General features: G+C 47.4%; 1 protein-coding gene and 2 long non-coding RNA genes across 4 annotated transcripts; 1 reads left to right on the top strand and 2 right to left on the bottom strand.

Annotated features, from left to right (window-relative positions):
* Window positions 1–6,532: 6,532 nt before the first annotated feature.
* Window positions 6,533–15,187, bottom strand: LOC135411151 (uncharacterized). 2 transcript variants are annotated; one of them, XR_010429009.1, is made up of 4 exons: window positions 14,344–15,187; window positions 11,494–11,520; window positions 8,282–8,402; window positions 6,533–7,814 (listed from the first exon to the last, which is right to left on the bottom strand). It is a non-coding gene; the product is annotated as an uncharacterized LOC135411151 (long non-coding RNA). The 2 variants fall into 2 exon arrangements; XR_010429010.1 differs by lacking the exons at window positions 6,533–7,814; window positions 8,282–8,402; window positions 11,494–11,520 and adding an exon at window positions 13,688–13,966.
* A 719-nt stretch (window positions 15,188–15,906) lies between these two features.
* Window positions 15,907–17,370, bottom strand: LOC135411152 (uncharacterized). The gene is made up of 2 exons (XR_010429011.1): window positions 17,280–17,370; window positions 15,907–16,955 (listed from the first exon to the last, which is right to left on the bottom strand). It is a non-coding gene; the product is annotated as an uncharacterized LOC135411152 (long non-coding RNA).
* Window positions 16,921–21,577, top strand: SIX2 (SIX homeobox 2). Its single transcript, XM_064648396.1, has 2 exons — window positions 16,921–17,840; window positions 20,361–21,577. Exons 1-2 carry the CDS (start codon window positions 17,281–17,283, stop codon window positions 20,662–20,664), a joined length of 864 nt encoding a protein of 287 aa, XP_064504466.1. The 5' UTR covers window positions 16,921–17,280; the 3' UTR covers window positions 20,665–21,577.
* The last annotated feature ends 942 nt before the right edge of the window (window positions 21,578–22,519 follow it).

Below are 22,519 nucleotides of genomic sequence, written 5' to 3'. Positions count from 1 at the left end.
CCCAATACACCTCATGAGTACAACCTGACAACTAGTGAAATTCTTTTTTGTTTGCTCTTGAGTCACCTGGGATGCCTGGTGCCATCATGCACTATATGCTATAGGTGCAACTAAGACCATGGGTGAGTGGCTTAGACACACTACTGCCCTTGCTAGGAGCCTGCTGCTCCCCAGATTCCATCACAGAAAGATTTTTTTCTCTTCATGACAGGCTGAGGACACAGTTGTGAAGAGTGCAGTAGAAGGCTTGTGCTTCCTGGCCAGCTATCAGTTGCAATAAAGACATAAAATTATCTTTTTTTACATCATTAAAAGAAGATTGACTGTAGATCAAATTATTTACTGGAAGCTTGTGATTTACGTAACTAACCATGGCTTTGAAGTAAGATGCAATGCACTTGTAAACTACTTAGAAACACTTCTACATTTACATGAAGCAATCTCTGAAAATCTACAAGTTAATAGCAATATTTATGACCTTTGATTCCAAGTGAAAAATCATGTCAATCTTTTAAGTCACTGAGGTATAGACAAATAGAGGAATGGGTGCTTTTTTTATTTCTTAATGCAGAGATTTCAGAGATCATTTGAGGTATTAGTTACAATTTTTGGAGATGAATCACAAGAAAACATAAAGACAGATAGACAGCTATGCCACGCCTGGTGCCAGAAAAAAGTCCCTCTATGACCCAACCAGCAAGTCCGAGACTTTAACCTGAAGAGTGTCTTTTACTGATGAGAAAGTAAAGACATGCTTTGGGCCAGACTGCCTGTCTCTGTCAGCCTGGGGGTTTGGGGCATTCTCTCCAGTAGGTGCAGGATCTGCTGCCAACAAACCAGGATACCATTTCAACAGATAATGGATGCCTTTTGTCTGAAGATAAAATCCACCTAGAGTACAAGGTTTGTTTGCCACTCATGCTGTCAAAGAATGTGTGCATGGATCTTTGAGTGAGAAAGATTTCTTCCCTAAAAACTGGTTTTAAGTAGCCAAGCAGTTGGAAAGACAGTTTGGAACTAAGTATCTCTTATCAATTTTTGATTATTGTTAGCCTGGTTCCATGCAAGCTTGTGAAGTTGATGCAAGATAAAAGGACCCTCCAGTGCCAACTATTTCTAGAATCCCAGTGAAAGAGGCTTTGCTACTGTTGGGTTTCTGTACATGCATTATTCCTAACATGGTTTGCACTGCAGCCCACAAGCCTTACCAGTACTTTAAAACATTATTTGGATGAGAAATGCCAGACCTGGCAACAGAGTGGTATAATACACTAATAAGCAAATTCTGAGCAACATTCAACAGGTAACAATTTTTTTATTATGAAGAATTTTTATTTAATGTTTTCTTAGAAGTAGTGACACTATATCATCCATAATAAATCATTCTTGATTCTCACTAATGTCTTTTTTATCCATTTCTGTTTCTAAATCATGGGAACAAGTTTTGGAATTCAATGGGAGACAGATGAATGTTGCAGCATTCTGCTGTAAATCCAGAGTATTTTTTTAAACATCTTGCACTATTTCCAAAAAAGTTAGAAATACCTTTATGGCAACAGACTACAAGGGGCTGTCTTTTTCTATAGAACTCTAAACACACACACACGCATTTTCCTTCCTGATTTTCTCTGCATGTGTCAAAATTAGGCAGGAATTCTATAACACTTAGTACTTGCTGATGTCAAAATGACTGCCAAATGAATGGTTTATACTGGAATATCTCATTATTTATATAAGTATGTTACAGTATGGACATTTAATTTAGTTCTCATTCCAAACCCATGACAAGTCACTTTGACACCTTTGAGAAATGTTTCCCATGTGGTAAGATAGAGCACTCAAAACTGTAAAAGGCAAGGAAATAGATGACTTGAATTAAAACAGAGATTTTTAAACAATCAAAGGAAATACTTCAGGCTTCTAGTAACACATCTCAGCCATTTACTGTTTAATAACTTTAATGATGAATTAATATTTCTAGGGAACAAGGATGGTACAGTAGTTTTGTGGGCTGTCTCTTTTCACTTCCAAAAGAAAGGCAAAATTTCACATGCAATTATGGAAATGAATTTTTGAATATGAGATGTAAGTACTTTCATTTGAGGTTCCAATATGTTGTGGTGCTGCTGTAGATCTGAGCATGGGAGAACTCAGGCACCAAGCCCAGGTACTGAGACAGCCAGGCAGGGATTCGGAACTGCACCTGCACTCCCTATGCCTGTCTGTTACCATCTTATCACCTTTTGCTTTACAAATAGAATAGCCATGTTTACCCCCCAGTCTGTGAAAAATACCATTTTAGCCAAAATACATCTCTGCCATAAAACTAAATCAGACTACTTGTGTAATGGAGCTGGATGGAAAGTAGCACCAAAGCTTGATTTACAGTGCAGACTAGGTGTGGAAGTGTTTGGTTTCAAAGCTGACAATTTATACAGGGAACTTTCTCTATGAAGTGTGAGTCTGAGCCATGAAGTCTGGCTTTGGAATGGCAACTGTCTGGGTACTACCAAGATATGCTCCTCCTCACTACAATGAGTGACCCATTTGCCAGGATCCCTCACAACAAGGAGCACACACTAGTGCTCCTATATACAAATGATGACGAGGGCTAATAAAGCTAAGACTAGTAACACTGGGTTTCTACCGTGTGAAAGACTGCTGTGAACCCTTTCCATGCCTGCTTGCTTAGCTCCGAGATACCTAAGGTGTGGGACTTGAAAGTCAGAACAGCCTCAACATGCAAGTGAAGCACTTAATGACCATGATATTTCACCAAAGTAGTACTGTTTTGTCATTTAGAGGGCAGCAAGCAGGCACCCATCCGCAGGCAAAGACCTTAGTTACAGCCGTACGCATCTCCCAAGGAACACACCTTGGGACTTCCTTGCAACATCAGGCGAGTGCCTTTCAGCCTCTGCCACAGAGATAAAAATGAATAGAGGTGTCTGAGTTCTTGCCTGGGCCAGCAATAGCCTGCTTTTGTTGTGCAGGATGGGAGTGGCCTCCAGAGTCCATTGGGTTCTATATATATACAGATACAAACACAGAGAGAAATAGACAGGTATCGTATCTATATCAATCAGAAAACGGAAGTATTTCTTGTCTAAAAATGCTTAGTGTATAATAAATAAGACAGCAAGAAATTGCCACTTAGACAAAGACCTAAAAGACACAAAACACAAGGTCTTTAGAGTGTGTTTTGTTTATATTTTTATAAAATAAATCTTTGACAAGCTCTTTTGAAGAGCAAGATCTTTTAGCCAACCTGGATAACATTACTCCATGTTACTAAAACAAAGATAAAATACTCTCAGTTGTGACTTCTGAAGCTTTTTATAATCCGTTTTCTTCTTTTTTTTCTGCTCATCATCCTAACTCATGTGTGCTCACTCTCGAGCCCCATCCTCACCCCTTACTACCATGAACTTCTCCCCTGACCGCAAGTGCAAAAAGCAAGGTTATCTTCCAAGAGTATCTAAAAGGGAGAAGAGCAAAGACAATGCTTTCCTAGGGATTTTTGTGTTTTCTCCTTCAGACTATATTCTATGCCCTTTAGAGGGGTGGATGCACTACCTCACTGACCCAAGCCCTTCCTTTGGAGAAACAGCCAGCAGCCTGGCCACCTGGGAAGGCTCCTGCAGTGCACCAGGCAATCTTGCAGCCATGAGACCTAATGGAGCACATGAGACTATCTCCAGGAAGGCCAGTGGGGTCACCTATCCCAGGCCCCACATTTTAAGGTAATCTGGAATCTCTAAGATGGGAAGCTGTAATTTTTCCAAGGAGGCTCATGTCTATCCCAAGCCAGTTAGTTTCTTATAAGACTGGTGTTGTAATGGAGTACAAGAATGTTCATGCTAAATGGAAAATGAAAGGGCACTACTCCGCCTTTAATGAAACAAAACACAAGTCAGTCTTTAAATCTTTCACCAGATAATTTCTTTCTCATAATGTATTCTTTCTATCCACTAATTTGACAGTGTGTTCTTTTAAATGTAGGTATTTGATTGATGTCCCTGGGTAAGTTCATCTGGCTGATGAAACAAAACAGCAATATCTAACCACAACGGCTGGCACAGGTACAAACACAATCAGTGTCTCCCATTTATCTTGAGATTGCATGCAAAGTACTCTGAAATAAAAACACACTACAGGTCTTCTATTTTTTGAAGTTGAAATATTTTAAAAAGTGTAATCCACATTAAGCTTCTGCATTTCACCAGCCAAGACTTACTGAAAAGTGTGTACTTTTAGATGGTAACAGCACTATTCATTGTTGCTGCTAGTAACTCTGTGCAACTGTGTAGGCTTTGGGGTTTTTTCACTCTTCCTTATGGAATTCCTGAAAGTTCTTTGCCAAATGCTGTGTAATATTTAATTCATATGGCTTTCCTTTTCTTCTGCTTCTTAAGTGAAGTCATTAAACTAAAACTTGAAATGGAAACTCATGCATCGTGGATACCTTGAAGGCTGAAGAACAAACCACAAAACAGACCAGAGCAAAGTTAGAACTGTACATTTGAGAAATGTTTGGATTATTCTGAAGGTTTCTAAATCAGGCACAGTGTTTCTAGTATTTATAACTGGATCTATGTGCTGTTTTTAGAGAGCACTTAGTGGTTATTGATACATGTTTTAGGTATTTGGTCAATCATAAAAAAATTACATATCTTTGAAATTGGTTTCCATTAGTTCCATCAAATGAATAAAACCAGTAGTAATTTCTGTGTCTGGAAGAGTACTACCAGGAAAGGTTTCAAACTACCTTCTTGCAAGAAGTACTTTCAGAATACAATGTGTGTATGTCAATTGTTATTACCTGGTAACTATTTTCAACACAAGGACATCTGGTAGTTACTGAGGCAGGCTGCTTCATTTCTAATTCCTACTATCCAACAAGCCACATCATTTGCCTCTAGTCTGTCTGCCACAGTCGCTTTTCCTACTGTCCAGCTAAGAGGAAAAACTTCTGGTGAACTTCTTCATGTACCTTTAAAATCAGTCAAGAGTGAAGGAGAGGTAAATATGTCCATACATTTCTTTTTCTTGTTCTGGTGTATCAGAGAGAACAAGATCACAGTCCTGTGTAAATGTGCTAGGGAATACAGAAACAGAATTAAACACATGTTCCACTTTCTCTGTGTGCTGAATCACCCTTGTCAGGAGCTTCTTTAGAGATGTAGCAGTGCAATCTGTCATTCACAGAAATGAGCACGTGGAGTGTAAAATGCTGTTACTAGAATTTATCAAAAGCAGCTTCCATAACCTGCTATACTGTAAAAATGTTCACATTTTAGTATGCCAACAGAGCTTCAGCACTGATACCTTCAACAAATAGGAAGCACATGGCATATTAAGCTTGTTTCCTCTCAAGTCCACAGTTCAGTTTTAGAGGATACATAGGAAGAGAAAACCCAGACATCAACTGCCCAGGTTAAAGAGGGAAGGCCTTTTCTTATGTGACTGAAGTGAGGAGTCACATATAGCAAATGGACTTGGCAACTTCCCCTTTTTGTTTCTGGGGTTGAACAGCCATCAGAAGATACCCAGAAAGTACTGTGATAGGTCAATAACCATCTGCCCATGAAAAGTACACAGTGTTGGAGTGAGGCCAGGAAAGGGGATTCCATGGGCAAGATTGATCAGCCTTTCTCAAAAAAGACATCAGTTCAGGTAATCATACCCTGGGTTTCTGTTCAGAGGTTTATCTGATTTTGACCTCCTGTGGCTCCCTAACTTTAAAATAGGCCCTCCTAATTTACTGAGGATATACGATGTAGAAAGCTGAACAAGACACAGGTCTCCTCAGATATAGGTATTTTCTCTCTATTTGTTCTCTTTCCCGTCTCTGTTATGAATATAAGTTGACAATCTAAATAGTCAAATCAAGTCATGCTGGAATTTAGCATAGCAAATAATGGACTGAAAAATAATGAACTGAAAAAGTTCTATCCAACATGCAAACTTACTATTAATTATTATTGCTAAATCCCGTGGGTTTATTGTAGAATTTATTATTAAAAGATAGGATTATTCAAGTTCTAGCTTCTAGTGGGAATTTCGAGGGCAACGGTTGACCCTTGGAAGTAAGGTCATGTGCTTCTTCTGGTTCATTGTACATGAAGTAGGAAAGTTCTGCTGATTTTTACAGAAATCTACATTCTCCCTTTGTATACTAATGAAAAGTTTTTAGAAGAAAATACTGAGAGTTTTGTACCTAATACAGATTTCATAAAACTATACATTCTTGGCAAACTAGTTAGACATATTTAACTTATATGTGCCTAATCTGTATTTTTATCTCTATCCAAGAGTTCTGCTAGCTACATCATTCCATGCAGAAACACATACATCTGGGTGTTAACATTTGTGCAAGATTTGATTGGTTTCATATTTGCCTGTGAATTTATTTTCAGATGTGGGCAAAGAAAATATTATTTCTTGAGGACTATATAAGGAAACAGTTCAAGTCTTCACACAACATCATATTATTCAGCAGCAGATTATCAACCTGCATCACCACATAGTACACAGTAAGTAGCTGTTTATTTTACATAAGGCAGGAAACATCTGCTTCATCAAATTCTACAAATAATGATCATTTAAACTTTGCTGCTTCTGTAGTACCTAGAAAAGTTCCCTTTATGACTGAGTGAGGATCACATTGTGGGTCTCCAGAGATCGAATAAGACTTCTCAGAAGATATGCATATGCTTAAGTGTTGAAGGTTATATAATATCAACAATATCTCAACACCTTTGGAGTCTTGAAAGACTATCCCAAAGGAAATACACACCAAGAACAGTATCTTGCACCTCTTTGCTGTTTTTACTGTACTCTAATAGATGTAACCAGAGACATAAATGTTCATCTTATTGTCCCCAAGGAATAGAATCAATTTAAGTGAGTCATAATTAATAATAATGTGAATTGTCTTCCTTAAATGCCTACCCGACACTGAAGAAAAAAGGTTTATGCATTGCTCAGGAACAGTTCCTCCTTGTGAAAATACTAGTTCCATAATACTGCCAAGATCTGTGCCATCCTAGATGGTCTGCCACTCTGTGTGCCAGATGCCTAATTGGAAGAGGCCTGAGGAAAGTTCATCAAGGCCATTTCAAACTTTTACTTTCATAAACCTCCTTCTACTTCTTATTTCATGGCAAATCCTCTTTCCCCATTACTCTTTCAGAACCCTGATCCAGCGCTCACAGACCTATTGGGATTCACTCCATTAACGTCTGAATGTTCAGGGTATTTCCCCCACTACACAGCTAAGGTAGGAGACTAGAAAAAGTCTTTCCTAGTCTCTGGACATGTTACAAGGTTAAATATGTTGCACAATTAATGATGGTAAATACAAAGTATCTTGAACAGAATGGGAACAAGGTCCACAGATGTTCTCAAAATTCTATCAGAGGTGCATCACTCATCTACATAAAGATTTTTGTCATGTGAAGTTGAAAAACTAAACCAAATCAGTCACTAATGTCAGGCAAACTGTAAGCCATCTAATTACTGAACATAGTCAATGTGCTTTAGATTTATATTGCACCCTTCTACGTTGGAGTTGGCCACAGCTTATTCATCCAATAGGGATTTTCAGAACCTTCTGAAGCTGGAGAAAAAGAATACAGCTATTGCCTTTGAAAAGGAGCGTGTGAATATAAAAAGAGCTCCAACCTCCTTACTCCACTGTCTGTGGCCCTAGACCACAGAGGATTTTGTGGTGACCACAAGCACACTGTCTCCTTGAACTCTTCCTAGCTGAAACCTTCCCCCCTGTCATAGCATCCTCGTTCATTCTGCAGCTGCGGGGAAGAGAGATGTCTTGTCAGCAAAATTCATACTGTCCCAACTCTCCAGTAGTCTCTCACATAGTTGAAGGCTTCATCTTTTTTAAGACCAGATATCCTTGCAATCACTGTGAGCTAGCCTCCAGCAATCCCTGGATCATTCGTTATACCTACAACCTCCTCTGGGATGTTGCTGGGACAATTCTTGGTCCTTTTGTTTTGCAGTCTTCATTCTTTTTGCCCTGATTCTTTAAACTAGTGGCCCCACCTCTGTCCTCTGTATTGAAATGTCTCAACGGTTTGATCGATTAAGAGAACCATCTTCAGGCACATCCTTCTCCTTGATGTACTCATACCACTCATTCACCACTGCCAGCCTCAGATCTGGCATCTAGTTTGGCACTGAATACATTTCCTTCCCTTATGTACACTAAACATGCTCATTACGTTGCAGCTTCCACATCATAACTCACATTACTCACCCAATTATACTTCTTTACTTTCTTCTCTTCTTGGAAGCTGAAGTTCACTTTATGATGACTATAAGGCCCAGTTCTCAGACTTCTTCAGCACATGCCAAATACTGCTGCTAACATCTTTTCACTTAAAAAAAAAACATGAACACCCTCACGCACAACTGGATTTGTTTCAGAATGTTGATCAGGGAAAAAAAAAAAAGGAAAAAAAAGAGAGAGAAAAAAATTCCTTTTGTTCTGTAAAATTCTTCCAGGACTTTGTTCATCTTACCTCATGTTCTGTTCCTTTCTTCCACCAACTCTCTTATGTAATTAAAGTGAAAAAGACCTCATAATTAAGGTAGTGTTTACCAGGTTATATCACTTTGATGTTGTTGTCTTACTGTTTAAGAAAAGGTTTGTATTTAAAGAAATTGCAATCTGTTTTTCCATTAATTAAAATTAAACAAATGTTAATTAAACCAGCTAGACATATATAAATACACATAAACTCGTGCATGTGTGTGTGTATTCACACTCTTTAACGATTAATATCCTGAGTGTTTTCTGACTCTATCAACTAACACATATAGAAAAACTGAGAGGTAGAATCCCATTTTGCAGCTCCCTGTCGTTCAATGAAATCTTCAGCCCTATGCCTAGTATTGACTTCCTCTGCAACTTATGGTGAGAATGAAACAACTAAAAATTACTTCAGCACTGATCAAACTCTGTTAGAAGAAGGAAGAATTACTGAATCTCAAGAAGGTGGGACGCTAAGTCCCATCTTGCAAAGATGTTTGAACTATGAACCTATTGCTAAATAAATGACAGCTGGGAACCCTTCTCTGCTCCTGGGGCTAAGTGGCATTTTTCACTAGATCTTTGGGTGTTTTGGTGTCTCTCTAGTTCAAAAAATAACAATTTCTTGTTCGGAGTATCAGAGATAATATAAGGAATGCATCATAAATTGTTCATGGGATATTTTCATAACATGAAACCAAAGGAGGGAGCGGACTGAGAGTATGGAAGGGTTCCTGGGACTGCAAAAACTTTTGGAGGAGTGTTGGAGGACGAGAACAGTGCAGGACAAAGGGAGTCAAACCAGGTGTCATCTAGTACAGCCAAAATTGTGCCTGGGTGTATGATAGCAGCCAAATGGGGTGCTTGAGCTCATGGCACTTCCTTGCACTACACAGTAGCAGTGTTTGCTATCATTAGCATCTACTTCCAGCATAGATGATGTTCCCTTATGCACTTTACCATGCACACATGACTGGGCTGTTGGAGGAAATGAGATGTGGGTATGGTGCCCCAGCAGCAGATTGTTTCTTAACCAGTACAGTACAGAGTCTTGCCTGCTGAAGTGACTTAACTGACTGAAACCAGTTCAATGTTTGCTGTATTGGCCTTTTCTATATTTTAAATAAGTAATGAAGTCAACTTTAGTCTAGTAATAAAGTTCTTGTTTATAAGGAGAATAAAACTGGTGAGGAGGGAAAAAAAAGTAATGAAAAGGGATACCAGGTTTTTCTCTGGGAAGTAAATGGCCCCCAGCATATTTGAGCTGATTCAAGAACCTGTGAAATAAAGAGGACATCAAAGGACAGAGACAGAATTAAGCCAGGAAAAAGGAGGTTGAAACAATCCACAGAGGAAAGTACAGAATGTTGTCACAAGTTCAGAAGTAGCAAATTTTCCACAGGAAAGTCGATCAGCTTTGAACTGATGTTAAATTATCTAAACTATCTAGCTTTCCACAAAGCTTTTCCTGTAGTTTTGATCTGTACACAAAGCTTCCCAGAGAATTGTAAGACATGACAAGCAACTAAATTGCACTTCCTAGGTTTTGCAAATAAGGCAATTTACTTATTTTACTAAAACTATTGGGAGTTAAACTGAATGCATTCAGAAATGTTATGAAGTTTCCCTCTCAACAAATAATTGCTTTAATTTTAATTGATACTCTCTTGTTTGCTTTTATTTATTTCCAATGGCAAATTATAGCAAATATTTAAAAGGGAAAAAAAAGTCCCCAAACCAGAACAAATTCCAGTTAAGTTCATCACTGTTTGATATTAACAGTGTTACTTGCTAATACTACACTACATTTCAGCTTGCCTCTGTCTTGCAGAATTTAAACAATTGATGTGTTTATGGGCATACTACACTTGCGTACACCATGGAAGAACTTACACAAACTCTTTCTGTAGTAAAGGGGTGGAAAAAAAAAATCTACATATCCATATATAGTGCTTGCTCTCTAAATGTTGACAAGGATACCTGTGCCTGGGGCCCTTGGTTGTTTTAGGGACTGCACTTTCTTCTCTTGCCATGTATACAGAAGAGGAAGGGAGCCCCAAAGTCCTCGTGTACCATTATGCACCAGGAAGGGGACATCAGTTCCGCTCACTTGCAGGTAGGCAGGCTAGTTGGTGGCTGTTACTAAGACATTGTGATAACCTATGTGAATCACCTTCGACAGACAGGGAGAGACCTAATCAGGCTAAATCTATCCGGAAGACTAAAGGACGTTAAGGACGAGCCTTGTTTTCTCTCAGCAACGATGGGAGCTGAGTATTAGAGCCCTCTAGTGAGGTTTCTCGGAGTGGATCCCCGCCTGCAGCCCGTGGGGCCGAAGGAGTGGCTTTCCTTCCTAGGGGGGAACCGAAATTCCCTCTCGCGCTGCAGGGGGCGGCCGGCGGTTTGCTCCCCTTTAGGAAAAGCGCCCGGCAGGAGCGCGGGCTCACCTGCGCCGCCGCCTCCTGAGCAATGTCCGTGCTCCGAGACCCCCCAGCAGCTGCCGCTGCCGCAGAGCGAAGGGGATCTGCTCTCGGCGCCCAGCCCCCGGCGAGCATCCCGCACCCACGGAGCGGCAGCACTATGGCCGAGCCCCCGAAGCTGTCAGCTGCCTGGAGAGGGAAGGCAGGAGGAAAGGGAGGGCAGCCTGTTCCTAAAAATACTCCTCGGCCAAATCCCCGTGAGCCAGGGATGGAGATGGTAACAGAAATGCTCTGAATCGGTAGGAACAGTGAACAATCTTCGTGCTTTCCTCATCATCTTGGAATAATCAGCGGAATTAACTGAGGTCGAGGAAACAGGCTCTTGGGTTAGTTGTGGGAGGTTGTGAGAATAGGGGGCAGCCATTAAAAGAAACCTGATCGCTATTCATCAACTCGGAAGAGGGGAAAGGAGGAGGGAAAAAAAAAAAGACCTTCGTGGCTGAAGCTCATACCAACCTGGTCTATCTCTGATCAAGAAGATCCCTGGAAAAAAGAAGTTTACAAATATTGTCAAATTGATGCTTGTAGTGTGATTTAAGTTGTCAATCCCACAGAAGCCCACCAGAAGTTTAGATTCAATACCCTGCATTTCTGGCTAGTTATTGCAAATCCCCTAAGGCAGAAAGCTCTCTCTCTCTTCTTATTTTAACCATATGTGCCTTTTGTTGTTGTTGTTGTCTTGTCTGTAAGCTGTACACTGTCTGCTGAGAGAGTCCCTTCTGCCGCAGAGCATCTGAGGCGATCCCCGCAGCCGGGAGCGGGGCGGGGGTTGGGTGGGCACCGGCACGGGCCCCCCTCTTCACTCTCCCCAGTCAGCCCCCCAGCGGACTGTGCCTTCTGCAGTTTGGCTGTGGGCCATGGAGGGGGGATACCCCAAATAAATACCAATGTTGAGAATAACGGCCGAGAAAGTGCTGATAGCAGAAGTGAGTGAAAACTCTAAGCCCCTAGCCCGAGATTGAGAAGGGGTAATATAAAAGTAATCAGGACCGGCCGCATTAGTCGGCTGGGGGGCTATCGTGTTTCCTGGGGAGCGCGGGAGGTTACAGCGCCTTGAGCTGGGGACAGTGCCGCCCCCGGAGTCCCATTTCACCGAGGGGCGGCAGGGAGGCGGGGGAGGGAAGGTCCACCGAGGCCAACTCAGTCACGTTGCATCAGTCCCCTATCTCCTAATTAATACATTTCTTTCGAAGATGTTATTCGAGCATCTCAGGTCCAGCCGGCGGAGAAACCTCTTCGCGATATAGGGGAGCGGCAGACCTGAGGGCTCGGGAAGCGGGGACGCTCTCTGGGGCAAGAGGCTCCTCTCCCGCCGGCGCCCAGCCGGGTCTCCCCTGTCCACAGCACCCCACTCCCCGCCCAGCAGCCCAACAACGTTCTCTTTCAAGAGGATTTTGTTAGCATAATCGAGTTACCCGCTACATATCTGAAATCCTTGACCGGTCCCCTTGAGGAACGGGGCATTGCGCGCAGCAAAAGCTTTGAATTATTCCTTTCGCCCTAAATCAAGGAACAACAAGCAATTGTTGTTTGTCTTAATTTAGTTATCTGCAGTGGTCCTCTGCCGTGCTTTCTTTTTTTCATTCGGGACAGGATCTTAGTGCCATCTCTGATGGGATAGACTCGGGTTTTAAACAAAAAGCAAAAATAAATAAAGGCGTGAATAAATAACGGGAGGGCGGGGGGAACAACCCTCGGATCCGGGTTGCAAAACTGCCTCCGAGAATCCTGGGCGAGCTTTGGCTGCCTGAAGAATCCCTAGTCTCACCACGGAGAAATGTGTGGTCCCGGTGAAACTCGCTGAGCCCCCGGATTGGGGGGTGTGGGGCAGGTAGGCCTGATATCCTGGCAAAGGTCGCTATGATTCATGAAAAAAAAAAAAAAAAAAAAAAAAAAAAAAGCAACCTAACTGGAGTAGCAATTTAATTGCGGCAGGCCTTCGGTCTCGGTAAACCCCACCGGTTTTAAGGGGAAAGCATATTGCAGCCCCGCCAAAAGGAAAGAAAAACATTTAAAAAAAAAAAAAAAAAAAGAAGAAGAAGAAGAAGAAGAAAGAAAGAAAGAAACGAAAACCTGGAGTTGTTGCCTGTCATTTTGTAGCTCTCGCTACAGTCCTCGCCATCTGCAAGGAAGATGTGATTCTTTCTGGCATGTGAAGGTTGCGGGGTTTATCATTTGTTACCTATCCCTGCCGATACAAGCGCCCTCGGAGGGGCCCCGTGTCCCTGCCCTGCCTCACGCCAGGAGCCGAGGCCGGCCGGCAGGAGCGCGCGTGTCCACAGCCCTGGGAGAGTGGGTGACAGGCTTGTCCCGACCCCCGCGAGGGGCTGAGCGGCTCGGTAAAAAGGGTAAGGGGTTCCTCAAAGGCAGCGGTTATGGGGGCTGGCGGAAAGGTGCAAGGCAGGAGTTTGGGGTGAATCAGCTCCTGTCTTTAACGGGAACCATGCGGGCCTGCAGCCTTCCGCACAGGCTGCTGTCTACGAGGAAACGGTGAAGGCATAGCCGAGAAGGTGATTTTCAGATAACTGCAGCGCTACCTTTGCACTCAGTCGTAGGCACTAAGCAGTCCCAGGAAAGGCTCCTCTGAAGAGACACGGCCGCCTTCACTCTGTTCCTCAGACAGTCTGTATCCCAGTTAATGAAAGGAGCATTGAGATAAAAATGGTCTTTTTATTTCACTCATATTTCACAATGATGTTTCACACGCTGCTGCGTGTGCGGCAATGACTGCTAGGAGGGGTGAGGCGCTTGCCCAGTGGGTCCTGGGCAAAGTGGCAGTCGGGGCCGGGGCCGGGATGAAACTCGCCTTTTGGGTAGCCTCAAATAAAACCTTCCGCAGCAGCTAAACTGGAGACAGCCGACAGCAGCAAAGTGAAAAGATCTCGTCGGACGGGGAGCAAACGTGAACAGGCGATTCGCGCCTCCTGCTCTGAAATATAATGGCAGCGAACGAGCTCCTTAGCAAAAACCAAAAAAAGCTCCTCTCCCGACCGCCTGTTTCCCTCGCCAGGCACTGCAATGTTATTCGCCCCGTGCCGCGGCTTTGCTGCCAGCATCTGCTCTGTCTACTTGCATGTACGGGAATTTTTTTTTTTTGTTTCAGAAGGTTAAAAGCAGTTATACAGAATTTGGATCCAGATGTCACTAATTTGCAATTGCTCTAGGACGCAAACTGATACAGGGTGCCCGGGAAGGGGGTAGCCCTGCCTCTGCCCAGCTCTCTGGAAGTGAACTTACGCTACAAGCAAACTGCAGCGTAAAGTGAAAGCGCCTACGGAGAAGCTGGCATGTAGATTCTGTACTCACATTTTAGGGTGCTAAGAAGACTCTCAGATCTAAATCCACGCAACAGGTTTTGACATCTCCTTTCCGGGTAGGGCGAACAGCTGCTCCCGTTCAGATTCAACCACTGTGGTTGTCAGATGGAAGGAGAGGAAGAGCAGGCAGGTATATCCCTAATAAGCGTGGGGTGACCGAGCATGGTAGCGGGGAGGCGGGAGACGCAAATCAGACCTCTCTAGCACCTTTTTGTATTTCCACGGTCCCCGTTACGGGAGGGAGCAGAAGGCACACGGTGTGTGTGCGCAGAGGTCGGGGATGGGAGAAGGGATTTGTGTTTCTCTCCCGTTTCTGCTCAGAATAACATTTGAAGAGGATCGGTTGCCCGTCCCGTCACTGTGCGTTACGGCTGCGAACTATCCAGCTGCTTAGGTTGTCTAGGAAGCACTGAGATCGGGATGCTTTCGTTTACAAACAAGCACAGCTTGAATCCTGCAGAGATCGGCCGGAATAGAGGCACTAAGCAGTCGAGAGATCATTTTATAAAGGGACGAAGGGAAAATCATGCAAGGGGGCTTTACCGGGCCATCACCAACATCCCCGATTTTGTTTGAAACGAATTTGGCTTGTTTCTTTCTCGCCCTGAAAAAGAAGCCTCTATTTTGCGCCCCTGGGAGATCCAGGGCGGGAACCGCCCGCTTGACACTGTTTCGTTATGGCAGCACTCGGGAAAAGCCCGGACGGACAGGTAGGAGGACACGTAGCTTCCACAGTGGAATGCACTCCAGAAAGTACAGACATACGCCGCTGATACGCACAGGCGTCCGGACATGGTGAGAGCTGGACGCGGGCTGATCCGTTGCCCCCCTACCCCGCCTCCTCCTCCTCCTCCTCCTGCCTCCCTCCCCCGCCGCATTTCCCCTGGTCGCAGCCCTGGCGTGGCTTCTCGCCGGGAGTCGCCGCCACCGGGAGCCGCTGGGCTGCGCGCCGGCCACCCCAGCCTCGCCTTCCCACGGGACGGCCGCTGCGCCCGCCCGGGCCGGCACGGAGGCTCCGTCCATCAGCCGCGGAGGCTCAGGCTGCGAGGTGGGAAGCCGCAGCCCGGTCTCTTGTGACTTCGCTAAATCCCTGACGCGCCGGGGCGGCTAAAAAGGTACCGTGTCAGGAACCCACAATTGCAGAGACCTCTCCTGTCAGGGCTGCAAATAGCGTAGAAAGAGCTTGTGGGATTAATTATTATTTCTCCACAAAAGGGGTACATTACAGGCCGTGGAAACTGCCCTGAGTTTGTGGTCGGGAGGCTCCTCCCGAGTGCCCTCACCTGGGCGAGCCCCGACGCCAGCCTCTGCCCCGGCGGCCCCGTCCGGCCGCGCAGCTCGAGCGCCGCTCCCGAGGAAGCACCGCGGCTCCCTTCACCCGCTCATCGCACCCGCTCCCTCGACCTTCCAGCTTGCACAACTTTCTCCCTCGCCTTTCACTTTGTGTAGACGGAAAGGGATGTGAAAGGATAAGGATCCCTACCCCGCAGAGTCAGTAAACTTAGAACTCGGTGTGTAATGGGCACGCGTGGGTGATAAAGTGTCCGTCTAATCAAGCGAAGTGCCTCTGACTTTTACACTTTTACACGTGTTCCTCTCCTGGATGAAACATCCCGACACACTCCTGGAAATCGAGTATAAATAAATGTCCGGCGTCCAGTGATCACAAATGCCAGCGCTCTGCACGCCAGAGCGTGGTGGGGCACGGTCGGCGATTCATGGAGAGGCAATCCCATATCATCATGCCTTCTCCTCGCTCCCGGGCAGGTACGACCAGCGTGTAATGGGATCCCAGGTCACGAACAGGGTCTCCATTGTACATGAGAGGCCCCTTCCATATAAAACTCTCCGACAGCGGTTACTGGGCTCTGGGGAGGGGGGCTAAGCGAAAGCATTTAGGAAGAAATTTTTCTGCAAGGGCTTGAGACGGGCTTTTCTCCCCACCGCAGCCGCGGGTGCCGAGGACGGCAGAGCCCGAGGTCCTGAGCGGCGGGGTCGGGACGGGACTGCGGGATCCAGACGGGGCGGCGGGGCCCGGCCGGGGAGGCGGCTCCGTCCCGCCGCGCCGCAGCGCCCTGCGGCGAGAAGCAGGGGCTCGGGCTCCGCTCTCCGGCGCTCCCCCTCTCCCCCGACGGGCGCCTGCAGCGTCAATCACGGCGGAAATTTCTCTCTCGCTAGCTAATATCTCAGCTCGCAGGGCCGCCTCTGAGTGGATCTGAGCAATCTGTCAACCCAGCCGGGGAGCCACCTCAAAACAGATCGGGTTACCCCTGATTGACAGCGTCACCATGGCAAATAATTTGACTAAAACTATTGTCTTCTGCTGGCAGTCCCCGGGTCAGATAACCGGACCAATCACAGCGCGGATAATCACTTTTCATGCCAGCTTAGAATAATATTATTAAAAAAAAAAAAAAGAGAGAGAGAGAGAGAGAGAGAGAAAGAAAGGGGGGAAAACTCCGAGAGGGAGAAGAGCGAGCGAGCAGGGCTTTACCACTATATTATGTGGGATCTGGCGGTGGGGGTTGGGGGGGAAACAGGGAGATCCCAAACCGTCGGCCGAGGGGGGTGGGGGTGTGAGAGCCGCGGCCGCTGCGAGCGCTGCAGATAGGAGACAAAAGAGGCACGAAGTTACTCTCGCAACTTGGACTTACAAAAAGGAGGCGGCGGCCGGGGGAAAAGCCGCCCGCGCTCGGGCTCTCGAGACTTTTTTTCGTCGCTCTTCGCCTTTTTTCCCCGGCTCTCGCGACCGCCCCGGGGCCGGGCGCCGCCGATGGCCGCGGCCCCCCGTGCCCGGCCGTGACGCCCGAGCGGGCCCCGCCGGGCGCCGCCGCCCCGGGGCCGGCCCCGCATGCCGGGCGCTGCCCGCTGCCCCGCGCCGCTCCCTCTATGAGGCCATAGGGCGCGCGGCGGGGCAGGGCTCACCATGTCGATGCTCCCGACTTTTGGCTTCACCCAAGAGCAAGTGGCCTGCGTCTGCGAGGTGCTCCAGCAAGGCGGCAACATCGAGCGGCTGGGGCGGTTCCTCTGGTCCCTCCCTGCCTGCGAGCACCTCCACAAGAACGAGAGCGTCCTGAAGGCCAAGGCGGTGGTGGCTTTCCACCGGGGCAACTTCCGCGAGCTCTACAAGATCCTGGAGAGCCACCAGTTCTCGGCGCACAACCACCCCAAGCTGCAGCAGCTCTGGCTGAAGGCGCACTACATCGAGGCGGAGAAGCTCCGGGGGCGACCCCTAGGGGCGGTGGGCAAGTACCGGGTGCGCCGCAAGTTCCCGCTGCCCCGCTCCATCTGGGACGGCGAGGAGACCAGCTACTGCTTCAAGGAGAAGAGCCGCAGCGTCCTCCGCGAGTGGTACGCCCACAACCCCTACCCGTCCCCCCGCGAGAAGCGGGAGCTGGCCGAGGCCACCGGCCTCACCACCACCCAGGTCAGCAACTGGTTCAAGAACCGCCGGCAGCGGGACCGCGCCGCCGAGGCCAAGGAAAGGTACGGCTCCCCACGGCTTCCCCTGCTCTCGCGGCTGCCCGACCCCGCCGCTCGCCCCGCGCCTCCCGCTCTGTCCCGGCCCCGGCTGCGGGAGGCCCGCCGGGAGGGGATGGGCTGTCCGCCGCGGGGGCGCCCAAAGAGCCAGCGGCGAACGAGCTGGGCTCTCGGCGAGGGCTTCTGTCCGCCGAAAGAAGCCTCGGAAGAGGCAGCCGAGACCCCTTCCCCGCCGACATCCCATTCCCCGCACAGCCGACGCGGCGGCCCTAGGGCAGCCTCTGTTGCTGGGGTCGCTCCCCACGGCCAGCGGCGACTCCCAGTAAAGCAACGCGGCCGCCGCCTCTCCGGGGCAACCCGGAGTGAAGCCCAGCCGGGCGCCGTGGCCGGAGGTGCGTGTGGGAGTCTGCGGCCCGTCGGGACAGGCGGGTGGCGGCGGGGCCCAAGGGCAAGGGCTCCGCGCTCCGTACAGCTCAGAGCGTGTCCTGGAGGGTTACTCCGGTGCAGAAAGAGAAAGCCGAGGGGCAGAGGGAAACACGTAGGTCTGAACGCGTTTAGCAAATATGTCCAGTGTCGTCGGCTCCTGGCGTGCGGCGGGAGACCTGGACAAGGACTGAGCAGAGCAACTTCTTGCCTCGCTCGTGACATTGCAGTTCTTATTCCCTACTCAGTAAGGTGTTCATGAACGCATGTCAATAGGTGTATGTTCTTAGGACGAACATGATTCTGTGATTGTGCTTTTCACGTTAAATGGAGTGAAGGGACTATTAATTGCCGGGCAGAGGTTAATGCCTACATCCTTGACTATTCGGGATGACTGAAAAGTCATCAGCAGTCCTTGTGCCTTAGGAAGACGCAAAGGTTCGAAGAAGCAAAAAGGGTCCTTCAACTGCATTCACTAGTTCGCTGAATTGCCCAGTCCATACGGATCTGATCGTATGACCTGCGCGGTCAATTGATATATCAGAAATCTCCTGTAGATCCTTGCCTCTGAGGTAACTTCTATCTTTCGAGACTCTCTGCCTATCGTATTTTGGAAACGGGCAGCGCCGCGGCCGCGCAGCTGTGCAGCCCGGCAGGTTCGGGCACAGATTTGCTCTGTTCATTTCACGAAACGGTGCTAGCGCTTTAATTTTACTTCAAATCCTCACAAGTGTTGGTTTTACGAGATGTTAGAGATCCTTTTTATTGCTGATAGCAGGGACTCACCTTCAAATATCCAAAGGAAATGAAGGTTACACTTATTCCATTCCTTTTTTTTTTTTTTCTTCCCGCGGAATCAAATTTTAAAGGTCTCCAGAGACAAATAAGATTTTTGACATTGAAAAATACACTCAACCTAATATTACACTCCAGGCGTTGGAAAACAGACCGTTCATGGGATTGCCATTCACTCAAGGAAACTTGTTCAAACAGAGCTTTCTTGTCTATTTTTATTTTTTTGGCACTAAGTGTCTCCAGCCACATCCTGCAGCCCTTAGTGAGGAAAAACCGTCAGTGTAATGGCTTAACTTCTCCAAATCCTTCAGGATAGGGCCCCTCTGCCAGATAGTGTGTTTCAAAACTTCCTCAGAAGCTTTTAAATAGACTTGCATTGCCTTCAGTATTTCAGGCAGGACTGTGACTAAAGTATTTCTACGAGGGTTATGTGTAAAGGCCGCGTAAACCTTGAAGGGACCCCAACTTGCTGCTCTCATTTCGGAAAAAAATATAGATATATAAGTATATAGATGTATCTGCAAGGGGTTGGCCAGCCTCCAGCGATTTCTCGGTATTTACCCGGTGATGAATTTCGAAACTACGTACTGCCTTTCCGAGCCTTTGTCGGTAGGCACACCGGCGGTGCTGACTATCCCCGCCGCGGAGCCGTGCGAGGGGCCACCCTAGCTGAGCCCACCGCCGTCCAAGTGGGGATGGAGGGGTAGCGGAGGCCGTGCGGAGCATTTCCCAAGAGGGCCGAGTTAACTCTGTTCGCTTGCCTTATCTTCCATATTGGGCTATATTTTGAGCTTTAGGCTCAGGGCGAGGCGGGAAAAAAACACGTCTTAAGCAAAAGACTTTTCCTCCTGATGTGAGCCCGGGAGGCTGTTCTGCTGCACGGAGCCATTCTGCCTGGAGTTCGCCGGACTTTGGCCTTCCCAGGAGAAATCATGGCCAAATTTCTCTTCAGGTCCTAGAGCAGTTTTAAAGTTAAAAAGTACTTTTTTTTTTTTTTTTAATGTCTTCCTCCCTTCCGCCTCCCTCCTCATGCTGTGCAAACCCTTTGGACGCAGAAAATTACGTTTTGGCAAAGTGACACTTTCCACTGGGCTAGTAGGAGACACTGTTTACAAGCTCAGCGGACCTTAGACCTTAGTGCCAGATGAAGAGACCTTGGAGGTTTGCAGTTTTCAAACCTACTGTTTTTGCACTCCCCTCTGCTCGCTGCTCCCTGGAGCCAGCTCCCCGCCGCCCCCGCTCCAGCGGTGTGCGCCCCGGAGCGACGGCCACACGGTGATTTCCCTCCCTCTTTTGTGTTTCCTATAGGGAAAACAACGAGAATTCCAACTCCAACAGCCACAACCCGCTTTCGGCGTCAATGAACGGGAATAAGACAGTTTTGGGGAGCTCAGAGGACGAGAAGACGCCGTCAGGGACCCCGGATCACACCTCCTCCAGCCCCGCGTTGCTGCTTAGCTCCAATCCCGGGCTGCAGCCCCTGCACGGCCTGGGCCACCCCCAGGGCCCCAGCGCCATCCCCGTGCCCAGTGCCGACCCCATGCACCACCACAGCTTGCAGGACTCCATCCTCAACCCCATGTCATCTAACCTGGTAGATCTGGGCTCTTAAAACAGTGTACACGCTCCCTCCTTGGCACCAGCCCTCCTTTACTCTATTTTTTTTCCTTTTTTTTTCTTTCCTTTTTTTTCTCCCCCCTTAATCTTACCAGAGACTTTGAAAGAGATGGCAAACACCTTAGTGGATGTGTTGTGCCCTTTGGCAGAAGGCTGGCTGCAGGTTTGCAAGGTAGCAGACTCAACTGTGGGCAGTGATGTTGTGAAAAGCCTTAAGAGTTGTTTACAGGGGGGCTCAGGCGTGTAATGACTATTGGACAGGAGCTGTGATTTTCACGGCAGGCTGTAAGGGGGATCGGTTTAGCAGCTCTTTCCAGCCTTAATTTCACGAATCTCTCAGTGGTGTCACTCGATCGGGCCGGTCTGTGTGGGAAGAGGCACATTGTAATATTTTTTTTCGGGGTGTGGGGAGGAAAGTGGAACGCAAGGCTGCTGTTGCCATGCCTGTTTGGAAGTTACACATCTCTCCCGTTATTCTATTGTAGCTATGTATCCGTGGCAGGTGTATGATGTACAATTTCAACTAAGAATACAAAAGTTGTAGACAAGTTATAGCAGCAACACGCGCTCTAGGCAGACTCTGTAACCTTCTTGTAGCTGATGCTATGCAGAGAGACAGCTTCTTTGGCCTTGTCCATGTGGTGCTTTAGCCATTTGCTGTGTGGAAAAGGAAGTGGTGGCCCGGCTCTGGCCCGGAGGAAGGCAGAGACAGAATTCCCCCCTCTGTGTGCAACGTGGGCAGGAGCTGGCTTTAAAAAGAAAAGAGGAATTGCTGCTCAAGTTTAGACCTAAAAGACAGTATCAACCACAAGTCACTCACTTTAGTTTTGTTTCTTGTTTATATTATGTGAATACATTCTTTGGAAAATATTTCTGCTTTTATTTTATAATAAAAATTAGAAATCTAACTCGGCGTACAGTTGCTTCACTCGCCCGCGGGGTGTTTTCGGGCTCAGTCCTGAGCGGAACAGAGCGGGCGTTCTGGTGGGGGACGCCGGGGAAGGCGGTGTCGGGTGTTCAGACCCTGCAACGTGCCCCGTTTGGGGTGACCCGCGGAGCAACGCCCGGGCGCGTTGCTCCGGGGAAGCGGCGTGCGCCGGGGGGAGTTGAAGTCGCCCTGCGAGGGCGGGGAGCTGAGGAGTCGGAGAAGGACGGGCGGTGCGGGCCCTGAGGGAAAAGTAGAGGTCAGCCACCTGCTCCACCGAGGGCACGGCCGTGCAGGCTGCGGGCTTTTCCGCTCGGTGTCCGCTGGCTCCGGCAGAAAGCCGACCACCCCGCCACCCTCTCCCCACCTCGCTTCAAGGGCAGGTGGGCAAACCATGTGTGGCCAGACCCTGCTCCGCAGTTCAGCACGGCTGAGTTGCAAACGCCTTTCCAGCGTCTGCGGGAGTGATGCTGGGAAAGGGATTGCTCTATTCCCCTCCTTTTCCTTTCTTTATTTTTAATTTCCTTTTCTGTAAGCACCGGCTGGCAAAACAGACAGGCAAGTTGCTCGCCAGTTTGCCCCATTAAAAGATAATTCAGAGTGATTTCAATACATCTTGCGCCCTCGCTGCCACTTCTTTGCTAGAAGCCGAGTGTCTTATGTCATCTGCTTAAAATGTTCCTCAGAGCTTGCAAAGAGTTTTATACTTTCCTTTTTTTTCTTCTTTAAAATTATTTTCTTGTAAAAAATAAACCGAGAAAACGATATGGCTTCAAGCTGGATAGAAATATGCGTAGTTCAGCAAAGATTGTGTCCAGGTTTCAGACGCTGGCTGAAATTTCAGTCAGTGGGAGTACTGTGCGGGCAATGTCCTAATTTGATATAATCTGAGGCTGGATTAGCGCCTCTGTGCGTTTGTGGGTGT

Source organism: Pseudopipra pipra, chromosome 3 (assembly GCF_036250125.1).
Source record: "Pseudopipra pipra isolate bDixPip1 chromosome 3, bDixPip1.hap1, whole genome shotgun sequence".
Taxonomy (NCBI): Eukaryota; Metazoa; Chordata; class Aves; order Passeriformes; family Pipridae; genus Pseudopipra; species Pseudopipra pipra.
Note: the sequence above shows the minus strand (reverse complement) of the source record. Positions and strands in the feature narration are given on the sequence as shown.

What these genes read in the sequence shown, in the direction of transcription:
- SIX2 (XM_064648396.1), top strand. Translation starts at nt 17,281, where the DNA reads ATGTCGATGCTCCCGACTTTTGGCTTCACCCAAGAGCAAGTGGCCTGC. An exon ending in GCCGCCGAGGCCAAGGAAAG is followed by an intron (nt 17,841 to 20,360) that starts GTACGGCTCCCC and finishes TGTTTCCTATAG; the next exon opens with GGAAAACAACGAGAATTCCA.